General features: G+C 41.3%; 1 protein-coding gene across 3 annotated transcripts in view; it reads right to left on the reverse strand.

The window, feature by feature from the left end:
- zbtb16 (zinc finger and BTB domain containing 16) overlaps positions 1-23,995 on the reverse strand; it is a 164,585-nt gene extending 140,590 nt beyond the window's left edge. Inside the window, exons 1-2 of one of the 3 annotated variants that reach the window (XM_023962110.1) lie at positions 23,548-23,995; positions 19,086-20,412 (exon numbers count right to left, since the gene is read on the reverse strand). In XM_023962110.1, the coding sequence (XP_023817878.1) occupies positions 19,086-20,323 (1,238 nt within the window). In that variant the 5' untranslated portion in view covers positions 20,324-20,412; positions 23,548-23,995. Of the gene's footprint in view, positions 1-19,085; positions 20,731-23,547 lie in introns of those variants that run through there. The other 2 variants (XM_023962108.1, NM_001305414.1) reach the window with 2 other exon arrangements.
- Positions 23,996-24,239: the final 244 nt, after the last annotated feature.

A 24,239-nucleotide genomic window follows, 5' to 3' on the forward strand; every position in this document is an offset into this window, starting at 1 on the left:
AAAACAAGCATTAATGTAACCACGCCAACTCCTTACCTTGTTAGTAACATGCAAAAGAACCCAGTCTGATGATGTGACACGTTAGCCATATTAGCATATTTACCAAACCCAACCCAAAGAACAGACTGCCATTTTGACAGAGCGCCCTGTACGTCTCGAAACCGCTTTGACATTAGTAAGCATGGGCAGAATAATCTTTATAAAGGCACTACAGATTATACGGCGCACTTTCACTCATTAAAAAAGGTTCTAAAGTCCAGAAAATACGATAAATCCTTGAACAAAAATAACTTTCTTTTTCATGAAAATAACTTAGCGACTCAATGCTTAGTGAACAGGCATTGGGTTGTTCGTGTAAGAACTGGAGATAAAGCTCCAACAGTTTGATTGATAAACATTGTCTTTAATTGTGGTTCTAATTGACAAAGACGTAGTGACTGGACTTTGCTATATAGTAAAACTTTTGCATGTTTTTTTTGCCACCAACAACTTAATTTATGGATAAAAGCAAATAGAAACTCTACTAATTCCTTAACCAGAGCTACACTTTTCTCTCTGGGACAACTCTGCACGACTAAAGTCATCATCAGATCAGAAACATCAAATGACATTTAGATACTTTACCCATGGGAGGACGTCTGCACAAAAATATAGTTTTAATGAGTTTACTGGTGGATTACCATACCAACAAACATGTCCTACACAGCTGATGGAGGAAGATGATGTTCATTGCTCCATATCGCTGCTGTAATTCCCGATAGGACCCATTTCTCACTGACCAAGGATTCCAAAACCAGTCGTCAACCTATTACTACAGTTGAAGACAAGTTTTTTTGTTTCGTAAGAGGCGAAAATATTTGGCCCGTGATGGATTATTCAGCAAAAAAGCATGTATGAAGACCAAAATTTGACATTTCATATTTAATAAAAAGAAGACAGAGCCATGAATTTTCATTGGGCTGATGTTGTCCTAAAAAGGCAAAGAAAGCTATAATGCTTCAGGGAGAAACGTATTGCTCGACAGGTTTGTTGAAGAAAATGGCAGTGTCTTCCTCTGCTATGCCCTAATCATACTCATCTGCAGCACAGTTTGTGCTCTGAATCTTAAGGGTATACATAAATGTCAGAGATGGAAATTGCTTTGAGATTACAACCTATGTAAATAACTGAAATGGAGGAGATGCTGTACAGACGAATGTCAAAAGATTCTGAAATGTTGCCATTTCTATGTATGCTTCTTTCCGTATCATTTGCAATTTCAATGCAATTTGCAGCTCTTGTAGCTGGTACATGCAAAACATTTCAGATCTTGAGTGACTGAAAAAGAGAGTAAAATTGTTTATGCAACAGCAAAGTGGAAAGACGAACAAAGATGAATTTGAAAGTCTAGGAGTGTCCAACAGCCCTTCAGAGGAATGCTTGTTTTGTTCGTTTTTTTTTTTAATCTTGTAAGCAAAGATGTGATGACTTAACTCATAATTTCTGAATTTCTGTCAGGAAAAAATTTGCTTTTGCATCTTCTGCATATAAGTGCACATGTTAGGTATACTATATAAAGTTTAGCTAAAATGGTTTTCTATACAGTAGTTTTTAGTCCCGAATAGGGTTCAACTCAATAAATCAACAAGTACAACTTATTTAAAAGGTAAACTCTGCCAAATATTAGTGTTTTAGTCTTTGCGCTTTACTATGAATAGAAATAGTAAACTACTATTATGTTTAGAGGAGCACAATGTTATTATGCTCAAGCCATGAAATCTTCAGAGAATTCAGACATTGTCTTATTTTGGACTTCATCATGCCTTTGCACTGCCTTTATGAACTGCATTCTCTTTTGTAGCTGTACCATATAATGCCTGTCCACAGCCACTTTGTAATATTATGAGTCGCATGTTCTACAGGAGTCTTTTTCCTCTTCTAAAGGGTTTTAAATTTCAAAGCAAAGCCATTATTAGGTCCTAATATTTAAGAACTACATGGGAATTACACCTTAAAAATCCCTTCAGTGAATAAAAAAAAATGATATAAAAATAATGTTGTTCCACATCAACACCAATAACTTTTTTTTGTAACGAAAAAAAGTAAATACATTAACTTATACATGCCTTTCAGAGTAAACAATGTCGATATATATCTTAATAAATTACCTTTGGCACACTAAATAATACATTGTTTATGATATATGAGTTATTTTCATAAGCTCCTCGTCCTACCCAGAAGTAAAACTACTTGATTTCTAAGACACCACCTTTCCCTTTTTTTGTGGTCACAGCCCATTTCATGTCGTCAACCTAGATCTGGCCTCGGTAGCGTGTCTGCGTTTCACCCACGAAAACAAACAACTGAACTTTTGCAAAGATGGATGTGCAGATTATGGAGCCTTGCAAAAGTATTTTTACTGATCACCCCTAGCTCCACGGAGAAAGTGGGTGTGTTAGCCTGGGAGGCGGGGCTGGCAGTGCAGACTCTCCCTGGAAGGGGCTGTTCCTCACTTTGTGATGTCACAATTTGAGAACCCACGTGTTTTCAAGTGGGACGGGCCGGCTCTCAGAGACCAGGGTTTTAAAGGAATGATCAGAAATGCATGATTGGGGCAAAGCACTTTGAGGCTGTTTTTCATGCCGAATTAACATTATAATACACTTAAAATCTAAATAAAAGTTGATTTTGCATTATTTAAAGTATTAGGACATTTTCAACTAATTTAGGACAAAATGAAGAGCCATAACATATATATTTTTTATGTTTTGACAATTCAAAAACATTGAATGCTATTTAAAAATCATATTAGAACAGCAAATAATTGTATTTGGTGGGGAAAAAAAATTCTCTTGAATACAAATTGATGCAGTACAAGGCTGAACCCCCCCTCCTCCCCCCAGCTCTTACACTACAACATGTCTGCAAACAGCCATTACCATTACGACAAAAAGTTTGAGGAGTGCAGTTAATCTGAGCTGACACTATGAAAAACCAGCTCTGATCTGAAGTTTACCTGGAAAAAAAGGTCTCATGTTCCCTTCCGGCGTATTCAATGGAATTAGACAAGCTGACGATAGTTTGGGAAGAAAGACACATTTCCATAACACTAGAGAAGCACTGCAGAAATGTGAAATTCATACAATCGCAAGGAGGAAGGAGGCTGCCAGAGTGTGTGTAGTGACATTACGGGACATCACGCGCAGACAGCAGACCAACACCTTCCTAACAATGCTTCCTCTGCACCAATAAAATCATAAAACGCCTCTCAGACAGCTTCCCTCTCTTTCAGCGTCTCTTTGATCTCGGGTGATGCTCACTGCAGCAAAAGAGACAGCAGACATAACAGTGTGAACAGCAACAGTCTGGCGCTAGACACCATTTTACACCACTAATACAGATCGCAGTTCAAAGCGTACGGCTGGAAAAGGATAAAAAAAAGATTTCAGAACGTTAGGTGGGATAACTGATATGTTTACTGATTCAGAGGGAGGCTTGCCCGTTTCACCGAACTTAACGGAGTTGGCAACAAAATGGCGGCGGATGCGTGTGAAGACATTTGGTCGGGCGTGAGGTACGTAGTGAGCTCTTGTCAGTCTTGCTGCACGAATTAAGGCGACGTGAGATCGGGCCGTTGTTGAAGGGCTGGGCGAAAATCGAGTGCCCGCCACAAAAAGCAGTCGCGATGTTTTCAGGAGACGCTTGTTCAGATTTTACAGTAAAACAAAGAAACGGAACCTTTCAAGAATAAGAGCAGTGTTTAAACGAAGCAAAAGGAAACCAGTAATTTTCATCTTTTGAGGGTTTTCTTGTGTTTGGGGTGGAGAATTGGGGGGTTTGTGGCGCGTTGGCAGCTGAGGCAATCTGGATCTCAAGCACATCTAAGGTTGGGCAATTAGTTCCAGTGCCACTATTAATGTGGTGAAGGGGCGCGCTCTGCAGGGGGTTGAGGGCTTGGCTCAAAGGGTTTGGGTCCTTGCTGGGAAGAGGGGGTGGTTAAATATGACCAACAAAGGTGGGGGTCAGGACCTCAGGGCCATGTGAAAGCTGCACCATGTCCACTGACCTCTTGGAGCTTGTACAGGCCCGGCCGCCATTCTGCAAGCCATCACAATGAGCTGGCCGACCGTTACAGTTTCTCCATTGGCAACAAAGAAAATGTCAGTCCCAGTATATGGAAAGAAAGGCCGGTGCAAATTACGTTTGTCAATAAACCCCACTATACTTGCCCGTATAAACATTCTCAAGAAAAAACATACACTAATGAACCGGCTACTAAAACCCCTCATGAAAAATGTGTTTTATTTAAAAAAAAGAAGCAAAAATGTATTATGTTTCTTACGATTTTAATTTTAAACTTTCATGGTAGTCTTACTGTTTCAAGCTCTTATATACATGCCATTTCCCCGCCCCCAAACATTTTCCCATCTATGACTTTATGACAGAAATCTCTGACATTTTATCTCCAGGTCAATTTTATTTAAATTTAAATTCTCAAACATGTTTTAATTTTTAAACATCATTTCTGGAGTTTAAGCAGAATAATCCACTATGGGAGTTTATGGAAAAAATAAATAAATATATACATACAATTCCAAAAATACATATTTCCAATCATTTTTCACTAAATTAAAAATGTAGTTTTAAGCATTTTTGAAAATGTATTTTCTAACTACACCTGAAGCACGAATGAAATAATATTATCACAACTCTGATCCACATCCTTTCCTGTGTGAGGCCACGCTATACTGTGTAGTACGCACCCTGCTTTTGATCTACCCAACATGTCAAGGGCATTTAGAGGACAGAAAGCAAGACACATGCAAAGAAAATGCAACCGCCCGTAAGCCGTTTCACATCGCGCTTCTGTCCGTTCTCCGAGCTCAACAAGCTTAAATTCTTTAAACACTTTTTTTTTTATAGTAAAAGGTTAACCTTTTCATGCGAATACCCAGGGTTACTGTAACAGAGGAGTGAATACATTCATAGCAGTTTACCATCTCTACCTTTTTTTTATTATTGACTGCTTTGGAAAAGAAATCTCTCTTTATTTTTTGATTGACGTTTCGAGAGAGTCTTTTACTAATGTCCCATAAATGGAAATATTTTACATATACAGTATATATATTTATGTACACACACTTGAATAAACATCCGATTTTGTTAAAGGAGTATCCTCAATAACAAAAGAAGTGGCATATAAAAAATAAACTTTAGGTTATGTTTCTGCAAAATAGTGATAGGTAAAACCGTCTTCATTTAAAATCAGCAGCAACATAAACTTTTGTGACTTTCATTTAATTATTTGTAACAAGGATGATAAAAAGTGTAGAATATTTCAGATACTATTAAATAACAGTATTTTCTTCTTTAAATACAAGATTTTTTTTACAGAGACTGCAGCAAATTTTAAGCAGTTTAAGTAATGATTTAAAAGACTAAAATGCAGTAGATTTTCTCCTCTTTCCTGTTTTTTCCTAAAAAACGGTTTAAATTAGGAGTCACCCTTGTCCTATGATTGGTCGTTGATGGCGATTGTAGTGTTACTTAAAAAAAACTCTGCGGCAGAGTGTTTAGCCGAAACGCTGACCACTAGAGTTGGACAGAACTCTTTGTGTACCTTCCAGACAATATGGGTGAGAGGTGGGGGTCAAATAAAACTCCTATATACCCCCCCCCCCCCCACCCACCACACCATGCTTCATCTGTAAAGTCCTCTCTTGCTGACCTCTCACCCTTCTTGTCTTGTCAAGTAAAAATGACTAAATCTGCTCTGGTAAATGAACGCCTGGGAGACCGCCGTCCGTATTGCACATCTCTGCGTGGCTTTCCCCTCATAATGTGCAAGGTTGACACAAAGACTACAGAACGATTATGTTGGAGTCTTCGGCCAGATGGTGTGAGTTCTTGCATTATGCTGGCCCTTCTCCTTGCTCGTCTTAATGAAAAACTGAATTGGGTTGGTAATAGATCCTGTGAGATTAAGGTTAATAATGTCCTTGGCAGCAAATATTTCCACGTAAGAGACTCACTTTGACCATTTGGATCCGTCACAAACTCAGGATTATCACAAAGCATTGAATGTCATGTGACAATGAAAATGACCTAAGTGCATCTGGAGCGTCAGGTTACGCAGGCTACCGATACCTTTTTTTTTTTTTTTGCTTCCACAGCAGGTTACTTTTGTGCTTTGCTCATGTATGTCAGGACAAAAGAAAAAGGCCTTCAGACATTTAGGATGATGCAAATGTTTCACTTCTCAGGGCAACGCCCAACCATAACCAGCAATAACAAATATATATATGTGTGTGTGTGTGTGTGTGTGTTCAGACTGCTCTGCATCTTGAAAAAACTCACCATAAAAAAATAACAAAAATTATATTTATAATTTTAAAGTGCCGTATTAAAACTTAAAATTTCTTTTAAATTAAAAAAAATTACAAAATCTATTTGTGTATCCTACGTATCTTTGAAACGTTAAATAAAATTATTCAAAAATAAAGACGTTTCTGCTTGTATTAAACTGTTTTTCCCCTACAGTGCAGACAAACAATGACTGTACGGATAAGAAACTGAACGGATTTTTTTTTAATTGAATCACGTTGAAAATGTTCAGCTTTTAAATTCCTGAAAACAAACAGATGTAAAAGCAAAAGTAACAATAGATTTATTTTCTGTCTTTGAAAAATGTTAGGAATTTCTGCCGTTCTCTATGACCCATTAAAGGCCTGTGCGTGCGTGTGTGTGTGTGTGCGTCTTCCCCACCGTACGTTCCCTCTTTTTTCCTCCTCCATGAAGCAGCAACTCCCCCATCATCCAGACAAAAGTCAGGTCTGTAACCCCTGCGGCCCCACCCCCGTGCTCTTTGACCTATAGCGGAGGCCTGGCTGAGCACAAACAGTGGTCGTCCGCTAAAGTCCTACCACCTCCCCCTCGGCCAGGGGGGCTCCTGTTTCACTCGGCCAATGAAAGGGCCTACTGTAAATATCAGGGTCCTGGCTGACCCCAGAGTTTATCTGGGCCTGAGACCCCTACATCCATCCTACTGTAACAGAGCCCACTGCTCACAATAGGCTCTCTCATGGGTGTTAGACCATAGGCTCCGTCTCTTCTGTGCCCTCTCGGGATGGGGATTAAGGAAAAGAGAAAAAAAAAAGGCCCCTGTCAGGTCTTTGGAGGGGACAACCCCCTCTAAACCACTACAACCCAATCCCAAAGACACTTTAGCCTTTGTCCTGCTGTGAAACTTGGAAAAAGGGAAGGACGGAGGGAATGTGGAGGTGGGGCCACAGCCTGAGACCAATCACTTTGACAAAATGTTGGATCAAACTCTCGGGGAGGAACATCAAAAATTGCCACTGGGGCCTTTTTACTGCAAACCCCAATTGTTGCACAAAAAACTTAAACTGGATTTTTTTTTATATTATTGGATGAAAAAATGAAAAATAGAAAATTAGACAGTTTGGTGCCAATGGTGAAATGTCCTCTTCTCGTCTACCAATACACCTCTCTCTGGGTGTGCACATGCTTTGCATGTCAGCAGGAGAAAGAGCGCAAAGGAAGACCATGAGGAGATAGAGACGGAGGTTTCGGGTCAGAGGCTAAGTGAAATATATCCCCACTCTGAGGCATGCAAGAGAGAGGATGCAGGAAGCTGAGGGCCAGAGATAAGGGCAGAGACGTGGGTGATAAGCACCCAAACACCTGTTAGGGAAGCTTGAGCTGCACTCGCCTAAGACCAACACTTCCAGGAGGCAATAAAACACAGGGCAGAGCAGGAAGAGAGGAAAAGATGGGTTTGGACAAAGCCACACGAGAGCAAACTGCTGCTGTGATCGCTTTTTCTTTCCTTCAAGGTGAGGGGAGGAGAGCTAAGAGCTGCAGAGGGTGTCTGGGCACGGCTGCATGGGAAGAGGATAAAAACTGCATCCTGCTTCACGGCATGCTTAATGGCATATGGCGGGAGCCTGCAGCATCATTTGTATGGTCAGCGGCGAGACAGGAATGGCAGAAATGATGCTGTTTGAGTCATGACATGTCAAAGCCGTCCGCTTCAGCGATCAGTCCAGGAAATGGAATAGCCCCCCCAGCTCCACCACCTCCTCCTATTACAATCTTACCTTTCATGGCCGACAAACCGACAGACACAAAACAATCTAGAAAGGGTAAAAAAAAAAAAAAAAAAAAAAAGACTTCTGACAGGCTGGATAAGGAAAACCATTCTTGATGTGCATGAGTGAAAATCAAAAACTGTTTACAATCAAACACATCAACAAAAAATGTGAATATTTGTTTATAATATCATATTACATTAAAAAAAATCCTTTTTACTTGGAAATCATTTAGGGAACTGTTTATATTCCAAAATGTTTAAATGGAAAAAAACTTCCAAAATGTTCTGTATATATACTATTATAGATAACAAATGAAACATTGTTTAAATAATTGTTGCATTTCTTTCATTTAGTATTTCATGTAAGTTTTGGGAATTTTTAGAATATTTCTTTCCAGTGTGAACTTTTGGATAAAATGGATCAACATTTTCAAGCAGGTGAAGTCGCCCTTTGCAATGCAGTGTTTCGGATCTATAATGATGAATGTATTCATTCTCAGACTCGGTCTGTTTTCAGACATTCAAGCAGACAAATCTCCCTTCGGTTTAATTCATCCCCCACCTTGCCAGCAGCCTTTGAGAGCAAGCTGGTGGTGGTGGAGGTGGTGATGGGGGGAGCAGGCCTATCCATCATCAGCTCTCTCCGTCTGGTAATCTCTTTGAGCGTCTCCGGTCAGCAAATACATAAATCAATTATGGTTTTAAGCTTTATGCCATGATTTACCCAACTGATCCCTCCTGGATTACAGCGGGGCTTAAAACGTGTCGGTCAGCGCTAAAGCAGCAAGTCGTAGTGACATTCATTGCACTCCTGCCGCGGCGCTCGCTGAGCGACGCGTCAGCTGCCACAAGTATAGATCTGAGGGCATTATAAAACAGTCAGACAGTCACAGGCTGCTTGGAGATAACACAACCACATTCATCTTGGGAAATAACTTTTCCTCTTCAAATCTTGCCCCCCTTTTTGACTGAAGCTTATAAAAGGTTTGATCAAACCTTAAAAATGTTGGGTTTATAATTTATTATTTTGTGTCAAACATAACCTTCACTGAAATTGTAATCATTTTCTACAAATAAAAAAAAAACAACAACACCCAAATAATCCATAATTTCAAATCTGGAATTTTTGGAGAAGAACTATAAGAATTATAAATAACTTGTTAAAATACTTTTCTTTACAACTCAACATTTCTTAAAATATTTTCTTTTATTTTGAGGAAAAAAAAACTATTATCACGATCTGTTAAGATCTTTAAGATAATTTCTCAAACCTTTGGTTTTTACACAAATAAATGTAAATGAAACAAGATTTCCAGATAAAAAAGGAAAATTTCCTCAATTTTAAATTTCAGATTTTTCTTTTAAATAAATGTGATTTTACATTTATCCAAACAACGTTCGTGTGGTGTGTGTGTATATATATACACACCACATTTGCATATATATATTTGCATATATATATTTGCATATATATACTGTGTGTGTATATATATACACACACAGTATATATATGCAAATATTCACAAACACAAATCTACTTTTTGCGTGAATAGTAACTTAAAAACAAGGCTTGCACTACATTTGCCAACAAGGCACTTCATTGTACCCTGTGATGTACAGGCCACCTGTCCAGGGTAGATGCCATCTAATGACAGCTGCTATAGGCTCCGCCTTCCCAGCATAAGAAGGCAATTGATAGTACAAGTTTGGAAAGTCAGGCTGAACTTATTCAGTGTATAATTGTCCCTTTGATATGTGGAGAAAAGGATTGTTTCAAAACATTTTAATTAAAATTAATTTGTTTAAATTTAATTGGGATGTTTTTTTTTTCACTTTATTTTTATGGAAAAATGCCCTGATAGGAGAAAAGGGTCAATCTAATTTTTACTCACAAAGCATAACATGACTTCTCCACCTCTGAAGAAGAGAATAAAAAGCTTAAATTTTGCTTTTGGGTCCTCATATTCCTACCTGAGATCTCCTTTGTGACAGATGACGCTGGAGATAATAGTGGGCGTGATTTTTATGGGCAGCTTCTTAGCCTGCTGATATCACTCCATTGGGGCCCCTTGCCAATCTTTGGCGAACCATTCAAGTGGCAACAAAGAGGCTAATTAGACGCTCTCAAACTGGACGCCACGAAGGGCTCCAGTTTTGATACTTCCCAGGGAGACTCGGGCCTCTGAGGTGGCACTGGGGGCTTTATCCACAAACACACATTCACACTCATCGACAGGACATTTGTAAGCACACTTGGGTTGGCCCTTTGGCTGCAACACATTTAGTCTTTGTGGCTGTCCTCCCCACAGTCTGCCAGAGCGATAGAATCAGAGAGAAGGAACCGACACATCTTCTTTCATGTGGCAGGGACCCATAAAGGAGATGCTAATGGGATATCGATGGGATTAGAACCAGGAGTGCCTCACATCCAGGAGAACACAGTCAGGGCTCTCTGAACCAGAACTAAAACCCACTGAAATTTAGGGCCATATCTTTCTAATTCTATTGACTTTTCAAGTGGAGGGTTAATGGACTTTAGTACAGTAGGAAAGTTTCCTCCGTGCTTGAACTCATCTTCTGCGAGGCTCCAGATAAACCGAAGCTACGCCTCATCTTCTGCCAGCAGCTTCTGTGACTCAAAGATCGGCATCAGGAAGTTGAGCCTGATAAGACATTTGCATGTCACCTGATAACAGCCTGTAATTAGTATCCCGCCCTTGAGCCCCTTAAAATCCAACCTCCAGAAAAAAGTGCCACCATCAACCAACCTTGGAAAGCATGATGCTCCAACAACAACAACAAAAAGAGCCCCATGGGTTTGTTTGAGCCAGAAAGGCCATGTCTGCCATTAGCCACACAGGGCCAGCTGGTCACATCAAGCCAGTTTGCCTGCTTGTTGTTAGTAAGTAAGCCCCCCTTACCACTCTTATCTAAAAGCAGGCAGGGGATCTAATAACCTCAAAGATTAGATAGCATCTTTCAGTTGTCATAACTACCTTTAGGATCTTAGAACCCAAACAGAAACTCTTGATTTCTGTACTTTTCCCTCAACATTTCCCATTTACAGATTTAGACCTGACAGAGTTCACTTTTGCGACCTGATGCTATTGCCGAACATCAAAACAGTAGCATGCTCCTTCTGCACTGAGAAGTGCATGTGCATGTGTCCATTCCACATGATGTAGCCCCCCTGTGTTAAGTCTTTAATCGATACATCTCCCTACCCCGACAGTGAGGACAGAGCCCAGATCTGAGATCAGAGCGATGGCGGTGTAAATCTTTACGGTTCAACCAGAGCCTTTTAAAGCCGGTCTATAATTGGGCCTCAGCCAGCAGCTGCCTCCACTGTGGCCATCACCGCGTGCTCGGTCAAAGCGGCAGTTCCTCAGGGGCATAAACAAACACCGCACCTCCAATAAGGGCAGAAAAAGCACCTGTCTGTGGATAAAAAGACAGGCCATGTGGCAGCCCGGACTTGAATAAACCCTCTGCTGTTGTCTGTGGCTTTTCTTGGAGAGGTGTTTTCGTTGAGTGGGGCTTTTTGTGCCACTGGATTATTACACCAACATGTACTGTACCTCTGAGTGCAAGCTGGGGAGACTTAGCTCACAGAGTGATCTCAAATAGGGGGTAATCCACTCTCATGTAATGGATGCTTTGTTGCAAGACGGCTCTCAGAAAGCAGAAAAAATGTTTGCAGTTTTGCAGGTTATGACCAGTCGGTTGCTTTGCCTCACGATGCTTTATTTTGGGATGTTCCATTCGGTGAACAAGAGTGAGACAATAAACCTAATGTCATTTAACCTGCTACAAATCATTCACACCTCACAATTATTTTGTACACACAAGGGGGTCTTCTATTATAAACCTCACCAGTGCATCTCTGTTGGTGTCTCAACACATATCTGTACTTAGATATTCACAAGGGCAATCAGAGTGAATTTGGAAAATCAAAATATACAACAATGCTTAATGTGATCAAGACATTTTTGTTTTGCTTTAGGGGAAAAGAAATCTCATTTTTGAGATTGCTTTCTCAAAAAAGTGGAGACACTATCTAATTTTTTATGAACTAGTCATGATAAGTTATACAATATAGCCCTCCTGGCATGAATGTCCAGGATGTTGTTAGACAAAAATGATAATAGTATCTTAAAGTGGGCAGTGAAGCGTTGAAGCCATTAAATCAAGAGGATAAAAAGAAAACACTATGAACAATGAATAAAAGTCAAAGAGCAAACATGACAAAAGTCCTAAATTTCCTTCTTTCAAGTGGCAATGATGATAGTAAAAACAAAAACCGCTAACTACGATCCCTTTTTAATAGGGGTGTAACAATTAATCGGCTTAATTGATGAATGGATTTCTACTCCTCCAATACAACTGGATAGATCTGTATGAGGCACATTGTTAATCAACCTTTACCATTATAAAATCATATCAAAATCAAATGAATTGATTACATTGATGTTGGAGCATTGCATTTGAATTGAGGCAGGGTAGGTCTTTTTTACTATAACATAAAAACAATTAAGCAAATCACAGCAGACAACACGTGATGAAAGCAAAAAATGATCAATCCAGTCCAATGTGTAACAATGCTTTGAATATAGCAAGTCGTGAAGTCATGTGAACATACAGTGAGCTAGATTGTTTTAATAATATTCCATTTGGATTATTTTGATGTGAAAAACCAACAGTAGACTGAACTTTAGGAACCCAAAATGTGAATAGATTTGACATTAATTCTTGTTTACTTGTTTGTGCACATATTTAACTTACACTTTATCTTGCAAGAAACACAAGGAATCTGGAAAACTTCACCTGTACTGTTCAGTACCCAAATATTTCTTTCTGAGTCACACTGGTTGAATTTTTGGCTAAAGATGTCCTGGATCGATTTTGCTGTAGGTCAGTGATTCAGATCAAATTGGATAGTTCAAAACCAAAAATCATGATATGAATCAAATCTTTGTTCAAATGAATCATTACACCTTTTCATCCTATATTTCTACACCGAGATCATGAACCCAATCATTTCTGCTGTTAAAGCGTAAAACTTGGAAGTTAATGGTTGATTGTGGGCAAAACCCAAAAGTCAGCGTGTTAGGAAAAAAGTTGACCCGACCTCAGCTTGCCCATTACACATACACGAGTTCTCATGCATGCACATCTATCGCCTGCAAAAAAAAACAAACTAAAACAAAAAACTGGAGTGGACAGTGATCCACGCTTCTTGGTTTACTAAGAAGGATTGCCAAGGGTTATCTGTCTTTCTCCGATATGCACAGATAAGGGCCATGGGCTTGCTGTTTAAACACCTGGGGCCTGGGGTATTAGAGGGCCCTCGGTCCCCCTTTGCCACAAAAGGAGAGGAAATGGAAGAGTGAGCTCTGGCTGCCGCTGCTGAGGGAAACGTGTATGGAAAGCAATGAACACAAGCGCGAGCGCGTGCGGAGGTTAATGTGGCGTGGTTATATCCACCGCCACCTTACACCCCGACACAACCTTCATCGAAACAAAAAAATAAATAAACATGAGGAGAAGCAGAGGCAGGAATCACTGATGAGTCCTTTTCATTCACACTTTTCTAAAGAAAAGATGGAACAGACAACTCGGTCATTAAAGATTTGATTATTATCATCATGTACATGCTATAAAGTGTTTTCGCTTATGGGATGTACATTACGGTGAGGGTCAGTCATTTGCATGAAAATGGGCGATTAGGTGAAAGAGATAAACCCAAGGATAGTTCCTGTGAACTAGAATCTGGGTTCAGAATAACAGGCAGAGTACGTTTTAGTCCTTTGTTAACCTGTTTGTAAAAAAAAAACAACCTTGTGCATCATTTGCATTTGTTTAAAACTGTAGCACTGATTCCTAGTTTTCAAGACAAGGGTTATTGAAATATTCATTTAAGTCCCTGTTAAGCTGCGGACAATCAAGGCATGTGAAAAATGCACGTTCAAGAACGCGGTGCAAATCTTGCAAATCCTTCTCCGATATATCAAAGATTAGGTGTCATAACTCCGTCCAGGCAAAAATTGCAATTAAAAATGTCTGCTCCACGATCAATATTCAGACACTTCTGTGACTTTAAAGGTATGCTACTTATAAGTCGTTACCCTTTCTGAGACCCTGATTGGTCAAACCTCAACCTGGTTTAACTTTAAATGCGAGTTTAATGTCCGCGCGTTTTGTACGTAGAGCTTGACAACAGTCAGTGGTAGAAATCTGTGTAGCTACACATGAACGTGAAAGTTTTGAATGCGGGAGCCCAAAACAACCGTTTAAATAGACTTTTTGTTGGAAGTGGCCACTTGATCGCACATTCCTGAGGCCAACATGAATGTAGCTGGACTCTCATTCTAAGCTTCATTTGTTGCGTTTCCATTGACTATGGACCTGCGCGAGTTGGATCTGCCATTACAAATTCACCTAATGGAAAAACGATATTTGCGTGAATTGAAAAAAACTTTTTTAGAATTTGGAGGAGGTGGTTTTTGAGGCGTATCGAAATTGACATTTTGCAAAACTACAATGGAAACACTTTTTTCGAATTAATTGAGTCACGTGACCAAAGAAATGGAAAAACTGTAATTGTGAAATTGTATTTTTCAACATTTCTATAATTTCGATAAAATTTTGTGCGTATGTGTGATGGCAACTCAACTTTTGAGAACAAAATCTCTGCAGGTGATGCAAAACAGCAAAGGATGAGGTAATGTAAAATTTGTAAACCTATACATCTCATGCAATTGAACATGTGACTGGATATGTGGTTTTGGGGGCACAATACAGTGCAATATTTAGATTTGGAACCTAAATCTATGAATTTGGTGCCAACATCTTGACGACAGAAAGAAGTTAGTTTTTTTAATTTCACTGATGCTTTATTTTTAAGCAGAAAAAAGAAAATCCCCATTACGTTACAGCTTCAAACTTTTTTTTTTGCCTTTTGAACTATTTTGTTTTTGTGGTTGAAGAAAAAAAACGCGTGTGCCACTTACAATTCTTCATGCACTGCTTTCAGGGCTTTCAAGATTTGAAAAGTTGTTTGCTGCACACACATATGAAAAGGATTGAAAGAAAAGAAAAGCTCCAATTGTCTGTTGTGAAAACAACTCTTCCTCGGTGGATGGAGGAGCTTCAGACTTCTTATGATTGGACTTAACATATAGTTCAAGGAGAATTTCATTTTTCACTGAAATGCAGATGAGATGACATTTTTTAAGACAGTAGGCACTTTCATTTGTGCCGTGCTTACCAATACTGTTGTTTCTGTTTCAACGTCCTGCTATGTTTATAGAGGGTTAGGATTGTTGTACTTCCCGTGCTAGCTTTGCCCGTCTTGCAGACTGTGGCAGATTTATTAAAAATGTTCTGATTCGTTTTTGAGAGATCCGAAGTACTTTCAGACTAGGCTTTAGTACCGCCGCTGTGCACTGTATGTTTGTCTGCTTGCAGTGACGTCGACTTCCCCGCGCTTCACCTTTACCAAACTGACCTGGATTAGTTGAATCAGGCACGTGATTATTTCTTTCTGATTGCATCATGCATGTACACACAGGTGGAGCACAGACATGAGAACACAATACTACATGCCAGTAAATCAATGGTTTTGTTTCTGATCAATTTCGTACAGTTTTCTAACATTATGGTTGGTTTTGAGCAAATTCTGCAGTAAATAACACAGCTGGATTCATACTCTGACATGTATTTGTTACTTTTTTTCAACCCCCCTTTAAATAAGGTATTGTTATATTTGATTGAAGTGCACACGGCAGTGTCATCAGAAATCAAATAGCTCATATTTGATTGCATGCTTTGAAAAATGGACAAAGAATGAATACTATTCATACACAAGAGCAGTGATTTTAAATTAGGACTATTAAGATCCTCCATTTTTTACCATAAACACACATCTATGGGAAACTTTAAACACAGCACTTGCGGAGTGTCAGAGTAGGTGTGGTGCTTGTTATGATATAATCCAGGACACAGAGGAATGAGAGGCAGCGGAGACGAGATTTATACAGGAAGTGGGTACTTTCTGGTGCATTCGTTTTAACACTGAAGCACACACACACAGACACCTCACACCACTGACCTGTGCCACATCTGGAAACAATTACACTCATGTTTGACTTGACCTGCCTGCTCCAAGTGAACTCTGCCAACCTCTTTATGCATTTGTTGGAGGGACAACGGCGACCCTGACACAGCGGCCACGCAGAAATGATGTGTAATTAGTCAGAGGGAACACGACTCCACTTGTCTGAAATAAAACATCATGAACGCACATCAAAAGAATCGACTGTGAGACGACAGTGTACACAGAAAAAGAAAAAAGAAAGAAACGAAGCGTGAACTTGATTTGCTATCAAATGACCCACAAAGGAATTTGAGAAAACATGAGGAGCATCAAGCATGTCAGGCTTGCACAACTGAGCTTTCATGTATGGACAGCGAAGCAGAAAGTGGGGTGATGCAATGTTTGATTTCTACACTTCATGAGGCTGTCAGGACAGCACATGCAATATTAAAGAGTGTCGTGTCAGTGTATCAACCACTGCAAATTAACCCATTAGTATGCTGCAGGCTGAAGCGCAGAGATCAATGCATGAAACGGTTTGGAAATCTCCTTTGATACAAGATTTCCCAGCTTGAGCAGATTGATGAAATTCCTCTTGAAACACAGGCAACCATTTCACACACAGTAGACTTTTCTCATGACGGAGGCGAATGTAGCCTGTCCATTAACACACTGAGACTATATTACTGGCTCTCACATGGAAGCTTAAGTGCATTTTTAAGCTGTTGCGCTTGGATCATAAGCAGCTCAAAATCCACCTTTATAGTTTCCTTTTTTCCCCCCACAAAGGATGAACACTGTGTCAATCCATGCAGAAATTCCCCTTTTATTGCATGAATAATGGCCACTTGTCATGAAGGCCACACAAAAGTCTACACTTTCAGAAGTAATTACCAGCGGCGAAAAGTAAGCAACTTTGCGGCTGTTATTAAACAGTGTGAAAACGCTGCACTGTAATGCAATGTGTGGCTGCAAACAAGGACACCTCTCCCATGGGCAAAAGCTGCTCCCTGACATTCATTCTCAGCTAAATACGAAAAGAAAAAAAAACTTGGACTGAATCAGCTCAAAGCTATGTATGCCAAGATACTGGGCTCAAGAATGATCAGATGGGTGAGGGGGTTCAAATCCACAAGTGAACTTTAACCACTTTGCATTCCTATTGATTTGAGCAAACACTGCAGGGTGAGAAGGTGGCCTTCAAGTTAAGAAAAAAGAAGTTTCCAGAACAGGAAAGATCTCCCTGACTGTGCAGAAATCCACACATGTGATGTAAGAACACATCGAACAAGAAATGCAAGTCAATTTGGACAAGACAGATATTGGTACTGTACTGAAGAGGTCCCCAATCCTCAGGCCATGGACCACTACTGATACAGGTCTGTGGGACAGCTGGTAAAATTTAAAAACACAACTTATATTTTTTCAGTTTTATTTAAAATCTGATTCTGAGGGAAGTTTTATTTTGGAAAACTACTGGATTCTCTCCACCACATCCGACTCATTCTTGACGCATGTCAAGTCGCTCGATCAGGTGTTTAAAATCCATCCAAATTCGACAAAAAACAAACGTTTCTGAAAAGTTTCTTCTCACAGAAAAGAGTCAGTGAGGAAACGAGAAGAAGAGCCTTCAACTTCAAAATAAAAGAAATCTACATTTAACAAACAAAAACCAGGAGTCTTTACTCCAAATATGGATTCATTGTGACAGTTGTTCCCACAGACCATGATAATAATGCAGAATATTCATTAACTGGCTGTCTAATCTTCTGAGGATGCTGCAAATAAAGTTGTTTTAATGGTGTATTCACATTAATTATATTAATATATAATATATAATTATGGTATTTAGATAATACCAGTTTTTGTGACCGCTTTCCCTTTTTGTTTTTTAAATTCATTGCACCTTAAAAGTCAGACAAAGCTGAAGTTAGCTTCCATTCTTAGCTTCCACTTTGACAGTTATGGGTTAAAGGTAAATCTAAATCACATGTGGATGGTTCCTTCATAAAATCTAGTTTACAAACAAAGTTTAAAGCAGCTGCAGACATTTTACAGAGGGTAAAGATAAACTTTACCCACACAAATAAAATAAACGGATGGCCACTTTGGCCTTATACGTCCGTGAAAATATTGTCTGACAATAAAGCGGTCCGTAGTCTGAAAAAGTAAAAAAAGGTAGGAGACTACTGCTGCTCTGTGATCAATAGGAGGTTTTCTGAATGTGTTGTAAAATTACTCAGCCTTAAAGCTTTATTTATATGCAGCGACTGAAACAGTGCTGCGCAGCTGCCACTCTCCTGTCCTAGAACTACCTCCTTGTCTCGGGTTCAGCACTCATTTCCTGAGCTGACCGTCTACTCCAATTATCAAGCTAATAAGGGCCCCCCTTGTGCAGTTATGGGAAAAGGGAGGGGAGCAGGGTCCTGGATGAGGGAGCTCCACATTGGTAAGTGTGTGTGATAGCTGCCGCCCACATCTTGGAAGGTGTGACTAATGGTCTTGGACAATGTTAAGACAGCATTGCTTCAGCAGTCACCTGGGCAAGCTTGGCAGCTACTAAAGGAGTAAATCTCCGGTTCTGAGCTGGCGACTGCACAAAACTGGGCTTTATGTGACTGTAAATGGAACTCATGCAAGTGCAATAAAACAGAAACATAAAAGGATTGGGTCAATTGTTGTTAAAGTCGATCAAGTAGAACAAAAGAAAACCGCTTCACCCATTTTAAATAGTTTAAGCCTAAAAAGTGACAATATGTTTATAAAACCATTGAAATCGTCAATTATGTAAAAGTGTGTAATTTTAAAATCAAAATGCAGAAGATGCACCTATATGAGTTTTGAAATGGGATAAACTCAAAGACAAAGGAGACAGACTGGAGAGGGAAGGAAGCTTACCTGTGCTGCTCCACGGCTTCATTATCTGGTAGCTCTGCGCCGCAAACATTACAACGTTCATGCTGGTTCCTGCCGTCCGGTTTCATCCCCACTGCCAGCTCCCCGAGCTTGCTGAAGAACTCTCTCTGGATGAAGCTTTGCGGCAGCAGCCCCCCATACGCACTGAAGTCCATGGACATCGCCAGGGCAGGGGACATGGGGAGACCAGAAGCCATGGACACCGGCATGGACATCATGGCATCGGATTTATGATTGACAGGAAGCGAATATAGTGAGGCCAGGTGTTTCTCAGTCATTCCTGCCATTGCTTCCAGCCCCATCTGGCTGACTTCGGCTTGCTGGTCGCCCATGTTGTCATCACGGATATAATGCAGTTCTCGAGCGCTGGTGATCACGCTGCTCCTCGTTGGCGTTCCGGGACCATCTCGGTTCCTGTCCTCTCCGCTTCGCTCTCCGTTGCTCGAGACGCTGGACTCCATATTCTGAGGACTGTCATGTCCATTGCCACTCATGTCCACCTGCATCATCTCAGTCTTGATGTCGGTCATCAGGTGGTGGGAATTAATGTGGACGGGTTGCTCACCACCAAAGCCCTGCTGGAGCAGAGACTGGCCGATGCTCATCAGACTGTCCACAGCGGCTTTGGTGGGACTCAGGTTGGAAACACTGTAGGAGGTGGAGACAGAGGGACTCTGGTCAACCATGCCAGGCATGTTGGAGGCTTGCTGAGCTCCTGACAGGTTGGGAGTCTCCAGGGAATGCTTTTTGGAGTTCTTCGCTCCATTTTGGCCTTTGCGCTCCTCATCGTCTTCTGTGCTCCCATCATTAGCGTTGACATCCACATCATTCTCATCTGAGGACTGGATGGTTTCCAGGATCTTGAGGCATTGCTCCTCCAAGTATTCAATCTCCAGGATCTCGGCTGCATACAGAAGGTCATCCAAGTCCTCCACCTTGGCTTGAAGAGTGGCAGTGTAAGCATACTCCAAAATCTGCTGAAAAGTCTTTGGTGAAAGAAAGTCCAGGGTATAATGCTGGCTGCTGCGGTGGAAGAGGATCTCAAACATTTTGCTGGTGCAGGCAAGCACAGTCCGGTGAGCGTGAAACTCCTGGCTGTCGACCATGATGACCACATCGCACAGAGTCCCAGCCAAACGCATCTGGTTGGCCTTCTGCAGCAGGGCAGTGGGATGGTTGGGGTTCTGGAGCTGGATCATACCCATTTTAGTTAAATCCATGATATTGATGTAACCTGCCAGGCCGACTCATGAGGCTCGCTTTCCCCGCTCAGCAGAGATTTTAGCTGTTTTTGTAAACAAAGTCAAACCTGGATGGAAAAAAAAAGAGAAATGTCAACGGTGGAAACATTTTTTTATTTACAATTCCAAAAATGTATATTGTCCTTTATTTCAATATTCTGCTTGTTTTTATATATGTATAAAAAAATTGTGTGAAGCACTTTGTGTTGTGTTATATTTAAAAAGTGCTATATAAAAAAATGGTTTGATTTGATTTATGTTGTTGTCTAGGACAGTTTCTGCAAAGCGGCTGTATTTTATTAGAAATTCACCTCTTCATTAGAAATTTTGGCATGGAGCAACCCAACCCCCACTTCCTGTCACTCATCTGTGTCACAACATGCTCTCCCGCTAGCTTACTACCCCTCAAAACCCCAACCTACCATTACCTGAGCAACAAATACACTGATTAACATAGGAGCTACATGGCTGTACACTTTTGAGCCCGGTGCCAGCTCGGAGCTAGACGTACATCTAGTGGATGCATCTGCAAGTGGATGCATCAGAGTGGAGCGGAACAGGGAGCTTGTGGCTCGGCGTATTTTCTATATAACAAATACCGGTAAGCTCTTTTTCAAACTGCATTTATTGTCTGCTCCAGATTCACAACAATTTGGATAAATAAATACTAAGAAATGCAATTTTGAGCTTAATTTTCTTTATACATGTCCATCATCAGAAAAATATGACAAGAAAAACACAATTTTCATCAGAGTGCGTCTTTAAAGAGGAACATTTCTTCTAAAAAAGTGTTTAATATCAGACTTCTGCAGGCTTCAATTACAAACACATGAATGGGGAAGAATACTTAGTGGCGTTCTTATATTAGCAGACGGCACTGATTGGATTTTCTGAAGAGAGACAATTTGTTAGCTGTCCAACAGGCTCATCCTGCATACCAATAGGTCCAGCATATGTTATGTTAAAGAGATGTCTTCATTTGCTTATCTGATGGGGATATACACCAGTTAAACAAGGCTGAATTGTAGGCTCTCACTGCGTCTGGGTTCACAAAGACCGTCAGCAGCCTCAAATAGCATCTTACTCAGTATTCTCATCACAGACAGGAGCAGGAGAGCAGTGGCCAAAAAATGGGCGAAAAAGACAGCAAGATGAGGCAAAAACCCACAACACGGCCCCAGAGAGCGCCTGTGCTTGCAAATGTTGAAAATCCTGAATGAATGGGTGTCTGTGGGTACATTTTATAATTCAAGCTAACAGGGCAACATGTTGCTCCACCTCATTCCTGAAACCTGTTTGACCCATAATGAAAGCCTGGTTAAATTAAGATCCGGTCACCAGCATGCACCTAAGATGACCAACAAAACACAGATTTATTTCATTTATTTTATGGAAATAAAAAAAGAGGGCACAGAGTAGAAAGAGTTAAATCCATCCACTGACCCACATTCTGCCTGAGCCCATTGATGGCCTCATTTATCCAGTTCTATGACCAATTACAAGATTTGGCAGCTCATTTGGCTTTTTCCTCTTGATCTGCTCATTAATATGAAGAACATTCTCCCAAACTTCCACAGGAAAGTTTCATATTTATAATATTAATAATAATTCACGCCAAGACGCCTCATAGACCTCTTGAAATCTAATCTACAGGTTTGATTGAGAATTGAGGGGTCAATATGTGCAACCATAAAAGGACTGGTGAGAAAAAAAAGGAAAAATAAACAGCTACATGATGTTTCGTTTGAGCTGTGAGAATGACGGGCAAAATATTGTTCGGAACACAAGGCGAATACGGAGGGGCCACAGCTGCGTTCCTGACCGGCATCAGAGATCATGCCTCCAGCCCTGAATGATCTTTATTACATGTTTGCCAATAGCTGCGATTTACGAGCCCGTCGGGGATCAATGCTCGCTGCGCTCCGCGGCTGAAAGTTTGGATTTGGAGAAGGGAGCTGCGCGCGCGTCTAGACAGCCCTCTCTCCACCAGACAAATGATACACAAAAGGTTGTGCATTACGCATAGAAACAAAACACAGCGTTAAGCACATGAAGCTGCCGGAGGTTCTTTCCCTGGAAAGGCCGACTTGAGAAAAAGAGACCTTAATCAATCTGGTCACGAGTTGTCTGCCGTTGCGCACCTTGACGAGCCAGCCACAACAGGAATAAACGCCGCTCAATATCCCAGACGGTGAGCCGCGGTGACAGACAGCAAACGCAGGGGGGAGAGCAGAAATGGAACCGTGTCTGCGCGCAGCAAAAGTGCACCAGAGACAGACAGACAGCAGCCGGGATGTGGCATCGACGCGCTGGCAGAGTTTGTTTAAGCCGGGGTTAAATACTCCACTGCTGCCCGGCTGCAGCTGCAGCTGCCGCGAGGATAAAGAGGAGGAGAAGGAGTGAAAGAGGGAAGAGAGGGATCAGACAGGTTCGATCAGCAATCAATTTGCCATTGCATTTGTTACCAGCTCCTCACCTCACAGCATGATGCGCGCGCGAGCCATATTGGCAACTGGTCTAAAATCTAGTTACCCGTCTATCAATCAATCAACCAACCAATCAATCACCTGTGGTCCAACTGGGTTCTGGGGCTTGTTTCGTGTTTAAAGACCACCGTCTCCGGGGCTCATCGTGATGTCATCACAGTTAAATAAACCACGTCTGCTGGAGACACAAGGACGGGCAAGTGCGTCGCTGTCACAAAATGGCACAATTCGCGTCCCCCCAAAAACCCAAAACGGCCAAATCTCCATTCAAGTGACACGCAGCCAGCAGCCCGGCGTCATGCGCTGTCTGGCTCCAGGTGAAGCAGCCAGACCTCACGTCCTCTGACTGAATCTCCGGAATACTAACCAGACAGGGGGGGAGGGAGGGTTACGTCAATTGCCATATCTCCAACATAACACACGTTAACGCAAACTTCAACACCTTGCAGCGCAATCAGGTAAACACTTGCTTTCAGCCGCAACTCCGGAGCGCGCGTCCAACTTGCGTGCCAAAGTGGCGTTTTCTGGCAACTTCAGCTAAGAGGTTGAACGAGGACACGCGACGCAAGCGTGAGTGAAAGAAATGCACGCAAACATCCATATGGTGAATGAAATAACGCACAGAAAGCTGCGGTGGAGGCGTGCGGAGTGGCGGCGCTGGCACTTGTCGCCGGTGGAGGTCAATGCAGCTGCCTTTTAGCCCGGGTCTGTACTCACCTAAGTTGCACGTTTGTCTCCGTTTAGTGCACGGGGATTGTGGCTACACCATAGTAAGGCAGTTCGCAGGACCCGCTCTCTCAACACGCACTAACTCCTTTCTTCTCTCGCCTTAGCAAATCAACACGGCGCTGACGTCAACGCAGCCAGTCAGTCAGACGAGCAGCAGGCAGGCAGGCAGGCAGGCAGGCAGGCGGGCGGGCAGGCAGGCGGGCGGGCGGGCAGCCGGCGCTGCGCTCCAGTCCATACAAACACTGAGAAAGTGAGACACCTAGGGGGCTGTCTCATGTCAAACCGCTGCGCTACAGTACAGCAGGGAGAGGTGAGCGACACTGCCCTCTCTACAGCTGTTTGGACTCCTACAGTTGGTGTCAAACTCTCAGGTTAAAGGTTTGGAGGCCCTTAGGGGCCCCTGAAACGTTGTTCACCCTCTCAGCTTTAAATCTAAATAAAGACTAATGTTTAAGGATCAATATATGCAGGGGAAAAAATTAAGCGTTATTTTGTTATTCAATTCAACTTTAATTATATAGCCCAATATGACAACAGTAGTCATCTCATTGGGCTTCATACCGGTAAATGTATAGTAAACATGAAATTATAAAGAACATGAAGTCGCAGAATTATATAGTTAGTGGCTAAACTAAACTAAATAGACTAAGCTAAACTGGGTATCCCTGCCCTTAGACCCT

The sequence above is a fragment of the Oryzias latipes genome, chromosome 14 (assembly GCF_002234675.1).
Source record: "Oryzias latipes chromosome 14, ASM223467v1".
Taxonomy (NCBI): domain Eukaryota; kingdom Metazoa; phylum Chordata; class Actinopteri; order Beloniformes; family Adrianichthyidae; genus Oryzias; species Oryzias latipes.